This window comes from Schistocerca gregaria, chromosome X, assembly GCF_023897955.1.
Source record: "Schistocerca gregaria isolate iqSchGreg1 chromosome X, iqSchGreg1.2, whole genome shotgun sequence".
NCBI classification, from domain to species: domain Eukaryota; kingdom Metazoa; phylum Arthropoda; class Insecta; order Orthoptera; family Acrididae; genus Schistocerca; species Schistocerca gregaria.
Genome location: NC_064931.1, coordinates 698288475 through 698307990, shown reverse-complemented (window position 1 = coordinate 698307990; position 19516 = coordinate 698288475). Strand labels below are relative to the sequence as shown.

Here is a 19516-nt window from a genome sequence, read left to right as displayed (position 1 = left end):
AGCTGGGGAAGAGAACATGAAAATCTCATGTGACAAGCATGGGCAATAGCACATGTAGTCTTGTAAACCTGTTGGTGGCTGTTTCCCAACTCTATAGACCACAAGTGTCTTGTATAAAATTCTTCGTTTCGACTTCCATTACATAGCTATGCTATGTTGTAAACAATAATCATTTACACCCTATATATATTTCACATTGTCTCTGAGTTCGTAGGTGAAGTAGACTTTATGGAACGTAAAATAAAATGTAGTTTTCTTATACTTGCGTCACACGCTTAGTAAAAATTAGGTTTTTATGTTGCATTATTAAAGTTAATGCACCAATAATAATAAAGTTCGCAGTAATAAAGGTTTTGGTTTGAAAGCTCCTTCTGAACAAATGTTTTTGAGATAATAAGTAAATACGATTTTATGACAATCTATGTCTTTTCAAATGAAGAGGTACCACTTTTCCTACTGAGCCAAAATGACCCACAACCCTTTTTTCTTTTTTTGTTTTTTTTTTTTTTTCAAAGAAACCAAACTAGCAGCTAATGCAAATGGGAAACAACCAAACTTAAAAATAATTAGAGCCTTCCTAAATGTAATGTTTTGTATATGAAAGATACACAAAAAAGTTGATGAAACCAAAAAATATATGAATAACAAAAAAACTTGCCTTGTTATATGTATGTCTTCTGCTGATCATCGATATAATGAAGTGAGCTGATATGCCCTTTTGTTACCTGAAAAGACGTACCTATTACATACAACATAATTTATATGTAATTTATGTAACTATAAAATACTTTTTGATTACTGGTCATGGACGCTAAATAGCTAGATCGAAGTGCATGAACAGTTTGGAACACATGTAAAATAGGCGAGCGCAGTGAACAAAATGGACAACTGGATACTGAACTAACTCGGAGGAGTCGGCAGTGGAACTGAGACAAGTGGTCATGTGAAGAACAATTGCGGCAGAGGGAGGCCGAGACTGAGACGAGCATGTGACCGAGGCTGGAACGAGAACTGCCGAAGTGACCGCTGCGGCCAAAGTGAACTAGTGAACTATGAACCGATCGTTCTTCATTCCCAGGAACTATAAGTAGACCGCTACGGCCGAAGTGAACTATGAACCAATCGTTCCTTGGAATTTGTTCCTTGGTCTTTTTGTTCATCTTGGTGAACCGTTCCTTTGCACCTGTTTGTTCGTGAACTACCCATCTCTATTAGGGACTGATGACCTTAGCAGTTAAGTCCAATAAGGTTTCACACACATTTGAACATTTTGTTCATAGACTTTCCCATCACATTTGAAATACGTTGTGGTTAACACAAAACAAAAGAGTCTGAGTGTGTCTTCATTGAAGTGATCTTCAAGTAGGGCTAAGGAATCATCCAGTGGCACCCAGGTGCAAAGAGAAGTGACATCAAAGCTGACTGGTAGATCCTTCTCATCCAGGCATAGCCCTTGGAGTACCTTAACAAATTTGGTTGAGTTCTTGACATGGTGAGGGCAGTGACCCATGAGTGGTTTTAATAGTTGTGCTAGGTGCTTCACTGCACTGTACATAAGAGAATTTGTGGTGTTCAATATAGGATGTAGTGGGACATTGTTCTTATGGCTCTCCAGGAGGCCGTACAGTCACAGCGGAGCCGATGCCTGAGGGTAAAGCTTCCTGGTGGTGTTTCTGTCAAGTCCTGAGCTGTTGAGAAGATCGATTGTCTTGCATGTAACAGAAGCAGTTGCATCTTTCCCCACTTCTTTGTATGCTGGATCTTGTAGTAAGGTGTTGATCTTCTATCTTCAGTATGACTGTCACATTCCCTTTGTCTGGTGCTAAGACCACTATACCCTCGTCATCGCGAAGGTTCAACAGTGCCTTGCGCTCTTCTGCCGTAATGTTTTCTTTGGCATTCTTGCTTTCTCGAGTACCCTGCTGGTCTCCCTCCTCACTTCCTCGGCTGCTCTCAGGGGGACTCCAATTATGGTTTGCTCGACACTGTTGATGATGTCATGTTTTGCGAATGTTCTTGGTGTCGGAGCATAGTTCAGGCCTTTTGACAGCACAGAGATTGTTGGCTCATCCGGTGCTCTCTCTGTCAGGTTGATGATGGTCTTAAGAAAGATTTCAGGTGTTCCGCAGGGGAGTGTTGTAGGACCGTTGCTATTCACAATATACATAAATGACCTTGTGGATATAATAGGAAGTTCACTGAGGTTTTTTACAGTTGATGCTGAGAGGTTGTAACAATGGAAAATTGTACTGAAATCCAGGAGGATCTGCAATAAATTGACGCATGGTGCAAGGAATGGCAATTGAATCTCAATGTAGACAAGTGTAATGTGCTGCGAAGACATAGAAAGAAAGGTCCTTTATCATTTAGCTACAATATAGCAGGTCAGCAACTGGAAGCAGTTAATTCCATAAATTATCTGGGAGTAGGCATTAAGAGTGACTGAAAATGGAATGATCATATAAAGTTGATCGTCGGTGAAAGCAGATGCCAGACTGAGATTCACTGGAAGAATCCTAAGGAAATGCAATCCAAAAACAAAGAAAGTAGGTTACAGTACACTTGTTCACCCATTGCTTGAATATTGCTCACCAGTGTGGGATGCATACCAGATAGGGTTGATAGAAGGGATAGAGAAGATCCAATGGAGAGCAGCGCGCTTCATTACAGTTTCATTTAGTAATCACGAAAGTGTTACGGAGATGATAGATAAACTTTGGTGGAAGACTCTGCAGGAGAGACGCTCAGTAGCTTGGTACTAGTTTTTGTTGAAGTTTCGAGAACATACCTTCACTGAGGAGTGAAGCAGTATATTGCTCCCTTCTATGTCTATCTTGTGAAGAGACCATGAGGATAAAATCAGAGAGATTAGACCCCACACAGAGGCATACCAACAATCTTTCTTTCCATGAACAATACAAGACTGGAATAGAAGGGAGAACTGATAGAGGTATTCAAAGTACCCTCTGCCACACACCGTCAGGTGGCTAGTAGAGTATGGATGAAGATTTAGATGTAGAATATTGCTGGCTTTCTCCGCCTGTTGACATCTACCCGGAAGTCTGAGGATCTTCTGGCACTGTTTGTTGGTGGCTTTCTTCTTTTGGAGCTCACTGCCAGCATACCAGTTGGCTAGTAGATTATGGATGAAGATTTAGATGTAGAATATTGCTGGCTTTCTCCACCTGTTGACATCTACCCGGAAGTCTGAGGATCTTCTGGCACTGTTTGTTGGTGGCTGTCTTCTTTTGGAGCTCACTGCCAGCATACCAGTTGCTGTCCAGTCATTTCCAGGTGTGTGCTGGGAGAGTGGAAGCTAGGTACAGGTGGCGAGTGAGCAAAGTCTTGGCATTCTTGTTGAGTTCCATTCTGGTAACATGTATGTGTTCCTGTACTAAGGTTGAACCAGCCCGTCATAATATGCATGTTGTCCTCGCCGTGTTGACAGGATGCCACAAGTTTGCAAACTGCGGCATCAGTTCCTCATCCCAACACCTCAGTAAGAAGGATAGTCTGTTGAGCAGCTTTCTCTTCTTGATTTGTAGATTCTGCAGCATCTTGTAGTTATGCTGGACATCTTCCTCGTAGAGGTGTGATATATGGGACTGCAGTCTTTCTCGATGTATTCCACTGATGAATTCTTCTTGGGTTATCATTCGAGTGCTGGCATTGTCTTGTTGCAACAATGAGTTTTGTGCCTATCACCTTCTGGCGAAGTGTCAGGATGCAGTGTTCTGCATATCTATATAGCTGCTTGGCTGCCGTCTGCTACTGTAGGCTGGCCAATCATGTTCCTCTGGAAGGGGTACCGCGTCAGTAGTTGGGAGGGGGCGGGGGAGGGGGGGGGGGGGGAGAGGCAGACCAGCATTGAGACTTGGTGGCTGTCCAAGACTGCTGCCTTACGTTTGTTACGTGTATACAATACAAGTGGAGAAGTAGAATCATAAGCAGATTTACCAAAGTCTTTATTCGCAAGTTCAAACATATGGTGAGTACGATAGGCAATTACATCTCTCTCTTTAAAACTTTCAAGTCCTGGTACACTAGACACTCTGCTACCACCTCTCACTATGGCAACAGTGAACCATCCATTTCCATGTGAGAAAGTGTTGTTTATGTCCAAGCTAAAATTAAGAGAACATCCAAGAAATAAAGAAGGTCCATCGATGAGAGCGTGGGCTACAACACTCTTCACTGGAATGTGATTCTTCTTGTCCCCAGCTGTTGTAGTAAGTTCGACATTATCTATAGTTTTGTAAACTGTTGTGAGATGACGACGTCGATATCTCCTGTAGGGCATGTTGGTACCTAAGACTTTGGTAAATCTGCTCATGACTCTACTTCTCCACTTGTATTGTATACACGTAACAAAAGAAAACTCAATCCTAATGAGTCTGTATTTATTTGGATTAAAGGCAAAGGTGTATGTGAATATGTAAAATTTGTTGGTGATTGTACTGTATATTTTCATAAATAAAGATCTGTAGCGTCAGCCACTAACCAGACAAGGGTACATCTTGAACCAGGGGCTCAAGGATGCAACAGTTTGAAAAAATATATAAAACATAGTTCACCCATACTGGGCCTCCCACTGCCAGACTACCCACTTATCGTCTAGATGGTGTTTACGTAACCGTCTGGCTCGGCGTTGGCATCACATCAGTGGGACGCTCACGCCTGGAACACTCAGTGTGCACGTCCGGGATAACTCTCCCACTGGCCACTGTGAAAACTCTAAGTCCATGCACAGTATATAAGCGAGTGCGCTCTCGCGCTACGCTCACTCTGTGTCTTGCTGCTGCATAGGCAACTGCATTGAACGCCACCAACATGCCCTACAGGAGATATCGACGTAGTCCTCGCACAATAGTTTACAAAACTATAGAAAACATCGAACTTACTACAACAGCTGGGGACAAGAAGAATCGCATTCCAGTGAAGAGTGTTTTTGTTACGTGTAGACAATACAAGTGGAGAAGTAGAATGATAAACAGATTTACCAAAGTCTTTATTCGCAAGTTCAAACATATGGTAAGTACGATAGGTACTTACTACAACAGCTAGGGACAAGAAGAATCGCATTCCAGTGAAGAGTATTGCAGCCCATGCTCTCGTCGATGGACCTTCTTTATTTCTTGGATGTTCTCTTAATTTTAGCTTGGACATAAACAACACTTTCTCACATGGAAATGGATGGTTCACTGTTGCCATAGTGAGAGGTGATAGCAGAGTGTCTAGTGTACCAGGACTTGAAAGTTTTAACAAGAGAGATGTAATTGCCTACCATACTTACCATATGTTTGAACTTGTGAATAAAGACTGTGCAGCAGCAAAACACAGAGTGAGCATAGCGTGAGATGCTGCCTTAAGATCGGAGCGTTCCTGACATATTTTGTCAATTGTTGGTTTCCATGCTGCACTAAGCTGCAAACCGCTATCCTTGTTTACTAAATTGTTGTGCAGATGTATCACCACTGCCTCTTTGAAGATCAAGTCCCAGAAACTGTTGGTGCTGTGCAGCTTCTTCGTTTTTTCGAATTTGTCTGTGTGTCCCTCAAAATTGCTACGTTCTGCTACCACGGACTTGTTTGTCTGTCCTAGTCATACATTCTTGATGTGTTCAGTACAGTGCTGGAAGATACATTATTGTGTCTGCTCAATATATCCCATCCCACATTCGCACTCAATACTGTAAGTGCCCGGTGTCTGCAACCCCTGTTGGTCTTTGGTTGAGCCAAGTATATCGTTGACTTTTTTTGATGCATGAAAGGTGGTCGTTATTTCGTGCTTCTTTAATATTCTTGCGATCTTGGCTGTTGGTGGTCCAGCAAGTCAGAAACCCCACACGTTTGCCCTGTCTTCTTCTCTCCTCTCATGCCAACACTGTAGTTGTTCTTCTGAAGTTGCTAAATTAATCATTACTTGTGATTCCGGAGGACAAACACACAGGTTCATAATGTATACTGAGCTAAATAGTCTTCCTGTTGTGACTATTTCACTATGTTGCCAAATGACAACACCTTTATCATCGTAAGTCACATTATATCCATGTTGTGTAGCTTGACGGACAGAGAAAAGTTAGTGTCTGACATCAGGTACATACCAGACCTTTTCAAGCAAATCAGGTGTCCACCTTTTGTTTATCAATATTTCAATATGAATACTGCCAGTCCCATGTACAAAAATAACTTCTTTGCCAGCTGCCTGCACACATTTTGGAGTTGGGAACATTTTGAATGTAGTGAAATGCCATTTATTTGGTGAAATATGATGTGTCGTGCCAGAGTCCAAAATCCAAGAATATGGACTATCAAAATTAACAGGAGACAACAAGCTAGTGGCTAGAAATTTATTTGGTTTGTTGCTCACTTTTAGACTGGAACTCGAATCATTATTGTTGTTAGCTGTCATTTTTGCTTCTTTTGCAATCATGCACTTTCAGCAGTTTGCGGTAATAAGTCCAGCTTTCTTCCAATGCAGACACATATGACTATCTTTCTTCTTTTACTTACTCCCCTCTGTTGCAAATTTCTTCTGTTTTTGATATTGCTCATTCAATTCTGATTTTGTGTAGAAAGCAGCAGCTGCCTGTGTAGCTCACGAATTCTCAATTGAACACAAATTCTCAATTGGAAGCTGTGTCGTTTGCTCAGGTTTAGGAACATGATACCAGGTTGACCTGTAAAACTGATATTTTGGTCCTAATGTTTTGAAAATATGATGGTGGAGCAGCAAAAGGTGCAAAGTTGCATTTGGATTAATTTTGTTCAGGTTACTGCACAATTCACGGAAAATGTTTCCAAGCAGCGATGTGTTTTTTGTTATAGCTGTGACGTCATCTTTTGTCATTTCAAAGAAACAATCGAACAATGTATATAGTCGCTGCAATGAAGGTTGTTCATATACTGACATATGGGTATCCCAAATTTCTTTTGTGTCAGTCTTCTTTCTTACATGAATAGCAGGTTCTTCACCAATGATACGAACTGCCCAAGCATTGTCCCATAGCCTGAGCTGATATGCGTTCAATGGTTCTTCTCCTTCCAATAATGATGGCCATATGTGCACCATCTATAATCAAATAAAGAGAACCTTCCTTTAAACAGAGTTGAATCTGCCAATTCCGTGTTTCCCATTGATCTTCACTTGACAGTTTGCAAATGTTTGTACGACTAATATCATCACTCGACTGAAGCACTGTGTCTGTCATTCCAATAGTTTTGCAGTCTCACAAAATCCTAGCAAACAGAAAAATAGTCTCTTGAACGAATACTGTAATTCTCAGAGCCTGAAGTGTTCAAACATGGGACCATAACCTGTTGTGGATGAACTTAGGATATAATTTTATAGCAAGGACACAACACTTTTAGGAATACTGGTCTTCCTTTAATATCTCAAAGATGACTACTAGCAACATGAAAACTTGAAACAAAAACATGAAAAACAAAAGAAACTCTTAGGAGCAAAGAAATTCACAACACAGAACCAGGCACCACCATAACAGAGGAAAGCAAACACAGTTCTGATTTGTTAAGGCTATTTGTTATAAATTCACGGGTGAGTGAAGATAAACACTTCACGGCTTGTCATGTGTAGCCTGGGTGCATAACCTGTTAAGATTATTTTTTTCTTCTCTGTCTTTTATATGTTGGTGTTCAAGTATGTAATGAAACTGTTAGTTAGACAGAAATAAATAATCTTAACATGATTTATTTCCTTTAACAAGATTCACACAATCAAGCACGCCTCATGAACACTAGACCAGTACCACTGACAGCTCCAACTGGTCAGAGCTGCGCGTGGTAGCAGCCAAGTGTGCATGAGGTGTGCTTGCTTGTGTGAATCTATGTGTGTTTTCTTTTCTGTGCTGAAGTCTCTCATTGTTCCTGTCTGCAACTCAGCGGTTCATTTTTAGAGACAGCTTAAACACTGTATTTATGACTTTTCTTGAGAAATATCTTCCTGACATGTTCATATGTTTTTTGTAGAAAAAAACTGAATAATGTCAACTACTGTTTCGTTTTTAAATTTTGGAGTAAACAACACCTGGCTGTTACTGGAGAATATTATCTGAATGAATAAGTGAATGAATATGACATATATGAAAAAAAAATATTAACTGAAACTGTGAATAGCTAAGTATGTGTGAGCATGTAAATCACATTGTCGAGCCTTGATGTGAGTAACATACATGTGGGACAGTGATAGCTGTAAAGCAGCCAGTTTTGGGAGTTTTGAGAAGTAAAACTTACTTCAGTCCATCAGTTGATCAAGGATGGGGTTAAACTGCGTATATTTGCATTTTGTTGATGTGTTATTTTGTAATTTCATGTAAAGTGATATCTGAATGCGGAGTGATCCAGAGAGGGAGAGTACCATATTAAGTGACTGAAATATGTAGGTGATTGACTTCTTTCTGTAAAATGAGGGAAAGCACCACTGACCTATAGTGAATCTATACATGGAGCACAGAAACATATACCAGAAAACAGCATTCACACTAGCTTTTGAGCACTAGCTCTTTCTCCAGCAGTAATACATGCTTTTACACATACAACCACACAGACAGCCAATGCACACTCCCATGGCCAAGGCAAGACTAATTATTGGCACCTGATTAATGAAAGTTGTTGCCTGAGTTGATGGTCGTGGGTAGGGGCCAGTGAAGGATGCAGGTCTTTGGACAAATGACTTTGGTGCCACACAACAACATGAAAAAAGTACAGAGGGTCCAACAAGAGATGTTGGGCAGGAGTGAAAGAGGATAGAGAGGTGGAGATGAAGAGAGAGAATTAGAGGGAACAGAGGAGGGAGAGAGACCGAAAAATCAGTGGATGTGGGGGGGGGGGGGGGGGGGGGGGGGAGAGAGAGAGAGAGAGAGAGAGAGAGAGAGAGAGAGAGAGAGAGAGAGAGAGAGAGTTGGGGGAGAGAGGGATGGAAGGAGGGAGAAGAAGAAGAATGCCCCCCCCCCCCCCCACATGGGGAATGGGGGGAAGAGGAAAAGTGGTGGGAGAAGATAGTGCATGATCTGGATGGAGAAGGGGTGGTATGGACAGAAGAGAGAAGGGGTGGCAAGGTGAGGCAGCAAGAACAGGTTGAAGATAGGTTTAGGCCAGGGGGATGGAAGGATGTATTGGAGAGACAATTCCTATCTATGTAATTCAGAGAAACTTGGGCTGAACTACGCAAATGGGATTTGTCTCTCCAACACATCCTGCACTCTTGCAATCCCCTGGCCTAACCTTCAGTAAGATGTTCCCTCTGCCTCACCTAGCTTTTTCCTTCTATCTTCCATTCATACCACTACTTCTCCAACAGGATCATGCACTGCCCTCCCCTACCATTCTTTCTCTCCCCTCCCCATGTGCGCATTCTCTCTTTTCCTCTCTCTGCCTCTCCATCACCTCTCCCCTATCCCCCTTTTCGACCCATTTCCTTTCTATGTCCCCTCCCTTTCTCCCTCTTCATCTTCACCTTTCTGTCCTCTTTCACTCCTCCTCCCCTGACTGCCCCAGTCTTCGTACATCTGTTGCTTCATCTTCCATACTTTTTTGCCTTGTTGTCCTGCCATTAAGTCATCTGTCCAAATACCTACATCTTTTTGACCACCACCTCCTTGAGCCTTTCCCTGTGACCTCCCCAACTCCATCAACACAGGCAACTGCTTTTAATAATTGAGTATCAATGACTAGTCTTGTCTTGGCCAGTGTGCATTTGACGTCTGTGTGGCTGTCTGTGTCAATATGTGAACTATTGATGGAAAAAGAGGTAGTGGTTATTAACTTCACTAGTGTGAATGCTATTTTCTGTTATGTGTTACTGGACTCCATCCATTGATCAGCTCTATGTGAGTGGTTGCCTTTCCATTATTTTATATATTGCTAGATGCAGGAATTTCCATTATTGTTATTGTTGACTACTTTGTTATTCATCCCATTAGATAAATGATATTTTGCACAGTGTGATACTGGGAGAGGCATTTTAGGCATGAGTCAGAAGTCTGTGGTCAGCTCTTGTGTTGAGATGTCTTATAGCCCAGAGTTCTATGGATTTTCATTAGAATGGAGTAATAGTGATTTGGCAGAGAATTTGATTTTTTGGTAAAAGTACATGATCATTCATGCATGATGCCAATGAAAATTTTGAATTTTTTGAGAGATTTGTGCATTTCTCATTCAAGGTATACACTGATAAGCAAAACATTATGACCACTGCCCACCTCAATGTTTGATGCTGCATGGTGGCATTTTGGGCACGTCACGTGGTAACAAAAGTATGTAAGCAGAGCAGACACAGACAGGGGACCACACTAGCAAAGATATAGACTGCAATTGGGAAAATCCACTGAGATAAGCAACTTTGACAAAGGGCAGAATATTATTATGCAGAGCCTATGAATGAGTATATAGAAAACCATGGAGCTGGTTGAGTGTTCATCTGCTATTGTCATGAGAATCTACAGAAACTGGTAGAAGGACAGTGAAACTGCCAGAAGGCACTAAGTGGTTGGACATCCATTGCTGTTAAAAACATGTGCTTTGGAGGCTTTCTGCACTGGTGAACTGTGGCATCTCTGTTGAAAGTGCACAATGTTGGTGCACGTGCAGTAGTTTTGGAACACACCATTCATCATACATTGTTTAACATGGAGATTCACAGCAGACCACCCCAATGTGTTCACATGTTGACCCAACAACACCATCAGTTATGACTGCAGTTGGCCATGAACCATCGGGATTTGACCATAGATCACTGGAAACATGTCAGCTCTTTGGGTGAATTTTTGCTACACTCGGGTAATGGTCATCTCCACAAATACCATCATTGAGGTAAACAGTGGCTTGAAACATTCAGTGCACCACAGACAAAGGCTGATGAGAGCAATATTATCCTATGGGAGAGATTCTCCTCCACCTGCATGGGACCTGTGGTAGTAATTGAACACACACTGGTAGCTGCAAACCATCTACATCCCTTCATGCTTGATGCCTTCCCCGATTATCTCATCTGTCAGCAGTATAATTATTCTTGCCTGAGAGTCAGAACCATGCTACATTGGTTTGGGGAGCATTATTGTGAATTCATGGTGATATCTCGATGACCAAATTCCTATGGAATCCATCTGGATCGCTATCAGACCCCATCACCATGTATGCGAATCAGCGGCCCATTATTTACATTAATTACATGACCTGTGCATAGACATCTAATGCCACATATGTCCACAAACCTACCAACCAACTGTTGGATCTGTGGTACACAGAATCAGTGATGTATTTTGTTCCAAAGATGGACAAACAACCTATTAAGCAGGTGGTCCGAATATTATGGCTCACCAGTGTAATTCCGTATGGTACAATGTGCAGTTATAACCAGGAATTTTTGAAATCCAAAGGTGATCTGCAAAGTATTTGAGTGAGCATTTGATACTGTTGAATACCATATGTCTTTGACAAACCATTTACTAACTGATAAACAGTTATTTCCATACCAGGTCTGAGTTAGAAACCTTAAACTGGCTGATAGATAGAGGGAGAGTATTGTAAGTGAGAAAGGCTCATTGAAAACAATGTTTATTTTCAAGGCACAAAGGAATTACATCCACTAGCTGCCAGTAGACACTGATTTAAACCAATGAGGAAATCTGAAATCTTATGACGGATCAGGATTCAAACCCGGTTCTCCTATCATCATAGCTGCACAGATTACTCTAGCAAACCTCCTATGAGATCCAAATTCTTATCTTATCCACATACTACTGATTTAGTGCCCCTTGCACATTATACTCATTACTTGCACCAGTTTGCCAATTCCCATAAGAGTTCAAGAATGTTGTGAATCTGCACTGAAGTGATCATTGGTTGTCAGACAACATTTTGAGCCTGCAGATATTATTAATCAAGACACAAAGGAATTAATTATGTTAGCTACCAGTGGTCGCTGCTTTAAATCAATGGGGAAAGTTGAAAATTTGTGCTGGACCATGTTTGAACCTGCTTGTCATGCTTATTAGGCAGACATTCTGACTACTGCACCATCCAGTCACAGTGACCATTGCAAGTGCATGGACTACTCTAGCATGGCTCCTGTCAGGCCCATATTCTCAGCTTATGCACACACAGCTTATGTAGTGTCCCTTGCCCATTATCCTCATTACTTTCCACATTTTTCCAGTTCCCATAAGAATTTGAGCATTGTGTGCATCTAACTGAAGTGATCATTGGCCGTCCTCACCTAATTATGTATGTGGTGTCTGTTCTTCTGGACATGTCCAAAAGAACAGAAACCACGTATATATTTAAGGTGAGGGTGGCCAATGATGACTTCAGTACAGATGCACACCACACACAGAGGCATACCACACTCAAATTCTGATGGAAATAGACAAAATTCCATGAGTAATGAGGATCATGGGAAAATGGCACTACATCAGTAGTGTGTGGTAAGTTGTGAATTTGGCTCTCACAGGAGGCATTCAAATTTAGTCCATGCAGTTGATGGCCACTGTGTCTGGACGATGCAATGGTCAGCACATCTGCCTAGTAAACAGGAGACCTGGGTCCGAACCCCAGTCCAGTACAAAATTTCAAATTTCCCCATTGATTTAAATCAATACCCACTAGCAAATAATGTCATTAATTCCTTTGTGTCTTGATTCATACTGCCTCTAGGTTCAAAGGGATGTGTGTTCTTTCAGACATGTCCAAAAGGACAAACACCACATATATGTGTGTTCGTTTTCATTCTTTCATTTCTGGAACTGTATATTAGAACAGACTTTGAAGCAAATGTGTGTATACAAGGTGACAATACAAAAAAATGTTTTAATGCAAGGATTTTTCTTCATTTGGTAGTTACAGCCAGACCTGGTAAAATTAATTCACTTTAACACTATAGTATAGTTAACTGTATCTATACATCCTGTTGACCTGTGTAGGGCAGTTAAATTTTGCACCTTTTAGTAGCTGAAGAACATTATATGTCAATTCAGAGCAGTCCATATTTTCGAAAGAACTCACCAGGGTGAGTACTCTCTATGTTGGTAGGATAGCAGAACATACTTGCACTTGCAATATTAAAACAATAGTTCTGACTGAACCTGTGCTGTGCAATATTAAAACAATAGTTCTGACTGAGCCTGTTTGTCTCTTTCAGGATAGGTAGGGAGAAACTTCCTTTTTGTAAAAATTTCAGTCTTATTCAGTGATTTTAAATACTTTAAATAATGGAAGCATTGTGTTTTTAATGTTATTAATGTAGCAGTGGGTAGGAAAATCCAATTTTTGGATGTGTTCTAGATGGAAAACTGCCAATGCAGAGTTGCTGTCTTCCCCGTTTGCTGCACTCATGTTATGACATCAGCTCTGCTAACCATTCTTGAAGGATGTTGTTGAGCAGGTATGGTGGATGACCTTTGGCAACTGATACCAATTCCAATGTTATATGAAGCACTGCCTTTATCTGTTTTCATTTATTTAAGATTTAATTATCATATTTCTTGGTATTACCCTGTGATATGCTCTTGCCTTTTATATATTTTAGGTGGCTGCCATCTGAGCTGAAACTCATGCCTGTCCCAATATAGTCCTGACACAGCTTTTAAGTGTTTTATGTACAATTTTTTAATTAGGTCCATTACTTTTAAAGTGTTTTCATACTGATAGTTTTTCTGTTTGGTTCTTAAATTTATAAATGTATATCCTTGTGCACAACCTGTTGACTGTAACTGGCAAATCATGAAGGTGGTGGGCAAACACATGCAGCAATCAGTCATATTCCATTTCTGTGCACTACCAGACATGCTCTAGTAACATTTTGAAAATTTAGCAAGTTACTCATAGTATTAATTTTGTACTGGCTAACACTGTTTGGCATCTAAGGTACCAATTACAGTTAAAGTATGGTATGTTATTTTATTTTATTTAATATTACAATGTTTCTTAAAATATAATGTTTTAAAAATCTTTTGGAGGTTTTTCTTTATCATTACCACATTGAAAGGCTGTTTCCTGTTTGTTTCCTAGAACTGAAGATGGTTGTTGGTCAGCCAAACCTGGTTATCTAGTTTCTATTGCACTTTATTGTGATGTAGATTATTAAAATTTATAATAAATATTTCTTTGTTTTCAGAAGCCTGTTTTAAATTGAATCATATTCTCACACCATATACAACGTTGATAGGATGTTTCATAATTCAAGTATCTACAAATACTTGTATCTCACATATAGCTGATATAGTTTGATTAACAAGGACAAAGATATTGAAGATTTTTTATTATTGTAAATGTCTGTGCTATATTAACAATAGTATGAAAAGGATAGTGGCTACTCACCATATAGCAGAGATTCTGAGTTGCACATAGGCACAACAAAAAGAAAGATAGGCACAACAAAAAGGAAGACTGTCAGAAAGTGAGCTTTCACATAAATGCGCCTTTGTCAGAATCAGATAACATACACACACACACACACGACCACAGTCTCTGGCCATTGGGGTCGGACTTAGAGATTGCATGAGCGTGTGCATGTGTGTGTTCTCTATTTCTGACAAAGGCCTTGTTGACTGAAAGCTCACTTTCTGACAGTCTTTCTTTTGGTTGTGCCTACCTGTGACTCAGCATCTTCATTACATGGGGGAGCATCAATTACCCTTTTCATAATATTGTTACATTCCATCCTGGTTTTCCCAGTGTTTGATTTTGTCTGTGATGTATTGATGTTGTAGAATCTTCTTGATAATGATATTCTTATAAAGTTCAAGAATATATCTTCATACATCACAAAGGATACAGGTAAGCTATTAGCCTTCAACAGTAAGACTCATGTGTCAAAATTTTATCATTTCCTTAAAGCTTTCAGGACCTTGGTACACTAACATCTGTAAAAACAGCAACACCTAGAAAGACTGACCTAAATCCATCCAACCTTGGAGAATGCATATAACAGTCTAGCAGAAAGATTAAGAGCACAGAGATATGCCATAAGTCACACAATATCATATATCATAAACAAAGTCAGTTTTATACCAAACTCAGGTAGTGAAGTGCTGTCAAATGAAGTGGAAACATAAAAGAAAGTATCAGTATTTCTTGTCAGCATCTCAGCAGGATAGATTGATTTTGCTCTAGTAAATGTCATGAAATTCTGGATTGTATAGGACCTGCTCCTATGACAGTGATGCTTGTGTGGAACCAATGGATAGAAGAGGGTCATAGCTAACAAAGAACTGGTACTTGGCAATGCAATTTTATCATAGCATGAGATGACCGCTATCTTTTTCATTTGACAGCAGCAGAACATGCAGATTAATCCATGGCATTGGCTAGACACACTCCAGCACTTGTGGTTCTTCTTCAAAAGAAACATTGTCCATTGTAGTTTGTACAATTTTTCATTTATTTGCTGCTAATGGCCAATTTTGACTGTGAAGTCATTATCAAGCACATACATAGTATGTCTGTGCAACATGCCTAAGGAGGTTAATGTAAATTAATCTGTCAGTACAGATGTGGAACCACACACCAACACTGACACGATCTATATTGAATATGAACTGTAAAATATGTGGAAGAACCAAGTACATTACAGCTTAGGGATGAATTTGACATCCATTCATTGAAAAAAAAAAAACCATTTTATCACATATTAACTTTAGCTTACACACCTATTACATTCATAAGCAGTCAACATATACACTCGTTACATATGTAAGCAGTCTGCTTATGGATATAATGAGTGTATAAGATAGGGTTTACCTATGTTAAAATATGGTTCTTCAGTGAATGGATGTCAAGTTCATCTCTAAACTGTATTGTCTGTTGTTCTTCCACATGCTGAACAATCTTTTCATTCCTGTTTGATACAGACCATGCCAATGTTAATGTGTGGTTCCACATGTGGACTGATAGATTAAATTACGTGGCACATATCCTATGTCTATGTATATGCTTGATAATGACTTCATGGTCGAAATTGGCCACTAGCAGAAAAATTTTACAGCCTTCAGTGGACAACGTTGTCTTTCAAAAACTGTATCAAGGCTGTAGACCTGCATACAAACAAGACTGTCAACTTGTGGTTCTATCTGTATTGAGGTTCCATTGCTGTCTGCTGCAGGGTAGAGAACTGGTAAATGTGCCATTGCATTTGCTTTGCTTCTCCAGAAGTTACACATCTTTCAAACTGCAGTGGGCATGTGTACATCGTCACTGGTGGGTTGAATGGCAAAATGCAGGTGTTACGGGATGCAATCTGTCCTACAGTCTGACTTCATGTGTGTTAGGTGCTGCTATGGTGACCACACTCTGACAGCTTGAACTGCTGAATGACAATGCATAAATTCCAAATGTGATGGTTGGGAAATCACTGTATAAAGCGTGAGATGTAGACACTCCTACGTACGGCACATTACAAAATGATATCAACAAATTTCATGGGGTTGTAAAGGGTATCTTGAGGGACAAATTGAGGATAGGAAGCCATGTCTGGAAACTTCATACAGTGCTGATAAAGAGCATGAAAGTTATAGGTTCTGGCACCTGCCACTAGGACACATTTGGCCGAAAATGTGATGTTGTACACTGAGAGACAGCAGATGAAACATCTTGCAATAGATCTGACAACATTCTGAACATTAGATGGCATTGAACATGTCCACACCTGTCACAATAACACTGAAGAGACTCCCTGACAGCAGTGGCAGCAGAGAGGAAAGACAAATATAGGTGGTAGAAACACAGTACTCATTCCTAGTTTGCCTCATGCAGTTGTGCTGCATCATAGAGAATTTCACTAGGTCTGCACAGTGTGATATGCATTTTGTATATGGTGAGGCAAGAGAGAATGGGAATGCATCTTTATGTGTCTTTGGGCAAAGAAATCAAAATCTGCATCAGTCACAACACTCTAGTTTTGCAGTTATTCATCAGCATCTGGATGAAGTAGGTGGTTTCAAAGGAGTTTAAAATTGACTGGCCCCTACACACTTACTCTCTGACACACAGGCGATAGCTAAGCAGTTTTCATTGGAGAAATGCTGTTGGAATAACTGGAGATGTCACATGCACTCCATTGACATTAGGCTTACCACTTTCTTCACAAAGAAATGGTTGGTGGTGGTGGTTAGTGTTTAACGTCCCGTCGACAACAAGGTCATTAGAGACGGAGCGCAAGCTCGGGTTAGGGAAGGATTGGGAATTAAATCAGCCATGCCCTTTCAAAGGAACCATCCCGGCATTTGCCTGAAACAATTTAGGGAAATCACGGAAAACCTAAATCAGGATGGCTGGAGACGGGATTGAAGCGTCGTCCTCCTGAATGCGAGTCCAGTGCGCTAATCACTGCGCCACCTCGCTCGGTTTCACAAAGAAAAGAAGATTTTTCATGAAAATATTTTTTAATGATTCATGCACTCATATTTTTATTAAGTACCATTTTTGATTAAAAAATCACTCACATTTACATCTTGAACCCTATTGCTTCATAATATTGTGGTATTTTGTATCTGATTTAATTTTATCTAGGAATTTACTTTCATTCTGTAGTAGATTAAACAAGTCTTTGTGAGACATATCAAAATTTATTCAAATTTGAAGCTCTGATTTTATGAGTTCTTGTGAACAACTGTCCACTTGTTCTTCATCATCCAAAACACTCATTGCACAAATGTACTTAAACCTAGTATGCTAAGATAATGCATATGAGCTGAGTGATATTTGTCACTTTTTGTTGAAGCACTAGTGTAAGGAATTTCACCCACTTATATACAACATCACCATTCTTAGTGATACAGTCAGTAATGTTTTCTTTCACCTCACAAAATTCTTCATATAGCTGATCCAGGTTGACTTGAACTTGTAGAATGAGTATTTCCATTGCAAGTTCAAAGTCACAATTTTGTATTTCTCCATTCAAAGAAAGAGGTTTCAACTTTGCATACTTATTATTAGCTGAGAGGTCATGAGAGGTTTCAAGATATTGCAACAATGTGTCATAGAAACAATCAGATTCATGCAAAATCTTATTATATTTCTTGGTTTTACTCCCATAGAATTTATCACTCTTTCTTTGTGTGATCTTCTTATAGATCATGCACAGAGAGTTATGTGATTCAATAACACTTAGCTCCCTTTTTTCCAGGCATTTTGATACTGATTGCATTTGATCTTGTATATTTGACTCAGAATGCAAATATATCTCAGGAAAAATTCCTTCCTCTGTGTCTTCAGCTAAAAATACTAATGCAAAATGTTTCGACAGGCATCAATACTGTTTGTAGCTGGACAATACTCAATCAATCTCTTAATGACAGGAGTTAAGGAGAGCCATCTTGTGGGTACATGCCTTACTCTCTCAGACCACTCAAAATCCATAAATTCAAAAATGATTTCAGTTGCTCACACCTTTTTGCCAACACAGAGACATGTGCAAATTGGGAACATCTTTTTGTTGTCTCAATTGGAAGCATTTGTTGCTACTGAGAAATAGTTACTACTTTCAGGAGATTTTAGAATATTAACAAAATCTTCAAAACAAGGCCCTCTACATCCATTTCCAGGTCTTCCATGGCATGCTTCATTACATTATGAGCAATGTGGTTTGAACAACTATCTTTCTGCAGGTTGGGATTCTTAGAAAGTATCAATTGATAAACAGATTGTTTCCTGCAAAAAACTACAGTAGCATTACGAGCACTACATGATGTTAAATTGTTAATATTTAATGAATGGTTCCCAAACTAACAACAATTAACTTTGCCACTGTGTTTGAAGATTCATCAGGCTATTCACTCAATGTGAAAAGTTTGTTCTGTATGCTTACAAATGATTCAAAGCATCTTGTATAAATTGGTAACATATTTCTGTTGCCTCAATTGGAAGCATTTGTTGCTACTGAGAAATAGTTACTACTTTCAGGAGATTTTAGAATATTAACAAAATCAGGTGCTAATGAGTTTTTCACTAACATTTCTGCCTTTGTATTCCCACAGGAATGTTTTACAGCTGTTTCTGAATCTGCAGATATACATGACATAAATTTATTGCCGCAATTCAAACTCCCATAACTCATGTTTGACTGTGTGAAAAAAAAAGTTCTAATTCACAGGCTGTGACAACTTTGGCTTCATATTTCTTACTGTTTACAAAATATTTAGACAGCTCCTTGGTTTTACTATTTCTTTTCCCCTTTAACTGGTGTCCTTTGTACTGGGCATGTTGCTTGAGATCAGACTGCCCATCATGCAAAATGCTGAATTCTTTCATGCACAATGTACAAAAAGCATATTTATTGGAAGTTTAACCAGGTATAACCCATGTGAAAGTACCTTCCTGTTTCTGTAAGTAGACTTGCTTATACTGCTGTTACTTGTAGCGTCTTCACTGGTGAACTCATTACAATTTTTGAAGAAAAATATTTTTAAAAGCTAGGGTATATAGTGTATGATTCAACAAATTATCACTGCAATGAAGTTTCCAAACATGCATATAACATCAGAATTGGAACTTAAGTATGTCAA

General features: G+C 39.7%; 1 protein-coding gene across 6 annotated transcripts in view; it reads left to right on the top strand.

Annotated features, from left to right (window-relative positions):
- LOC126299489 (bestrophin-2-like) overlaps positions 1 to 19516 on the top strand; it is a 612660-nt gene that overhangs the window by 541619 nt on the left and 51525 nt on the right. Inside the window, exon 11 of one of the 6 annotated variants that reach the window (XM_049991432.1) lies at positions 13299 to 13380. The exons of the other annotated variants lie outside the window; for them this stretch is intronic. Coding sequence (XP_049847389.1) covers positions 13299 to 13356 — 58 coding nt within the window. The 3' untranslated portion in view covers positions 13357 to 13380. Of the gene's footprint in view, positions 1 to 13298; positions 13381 to 19516 lie in introns of those variants that run through there. 6 annotated transcript variants of the gene reach the window in all.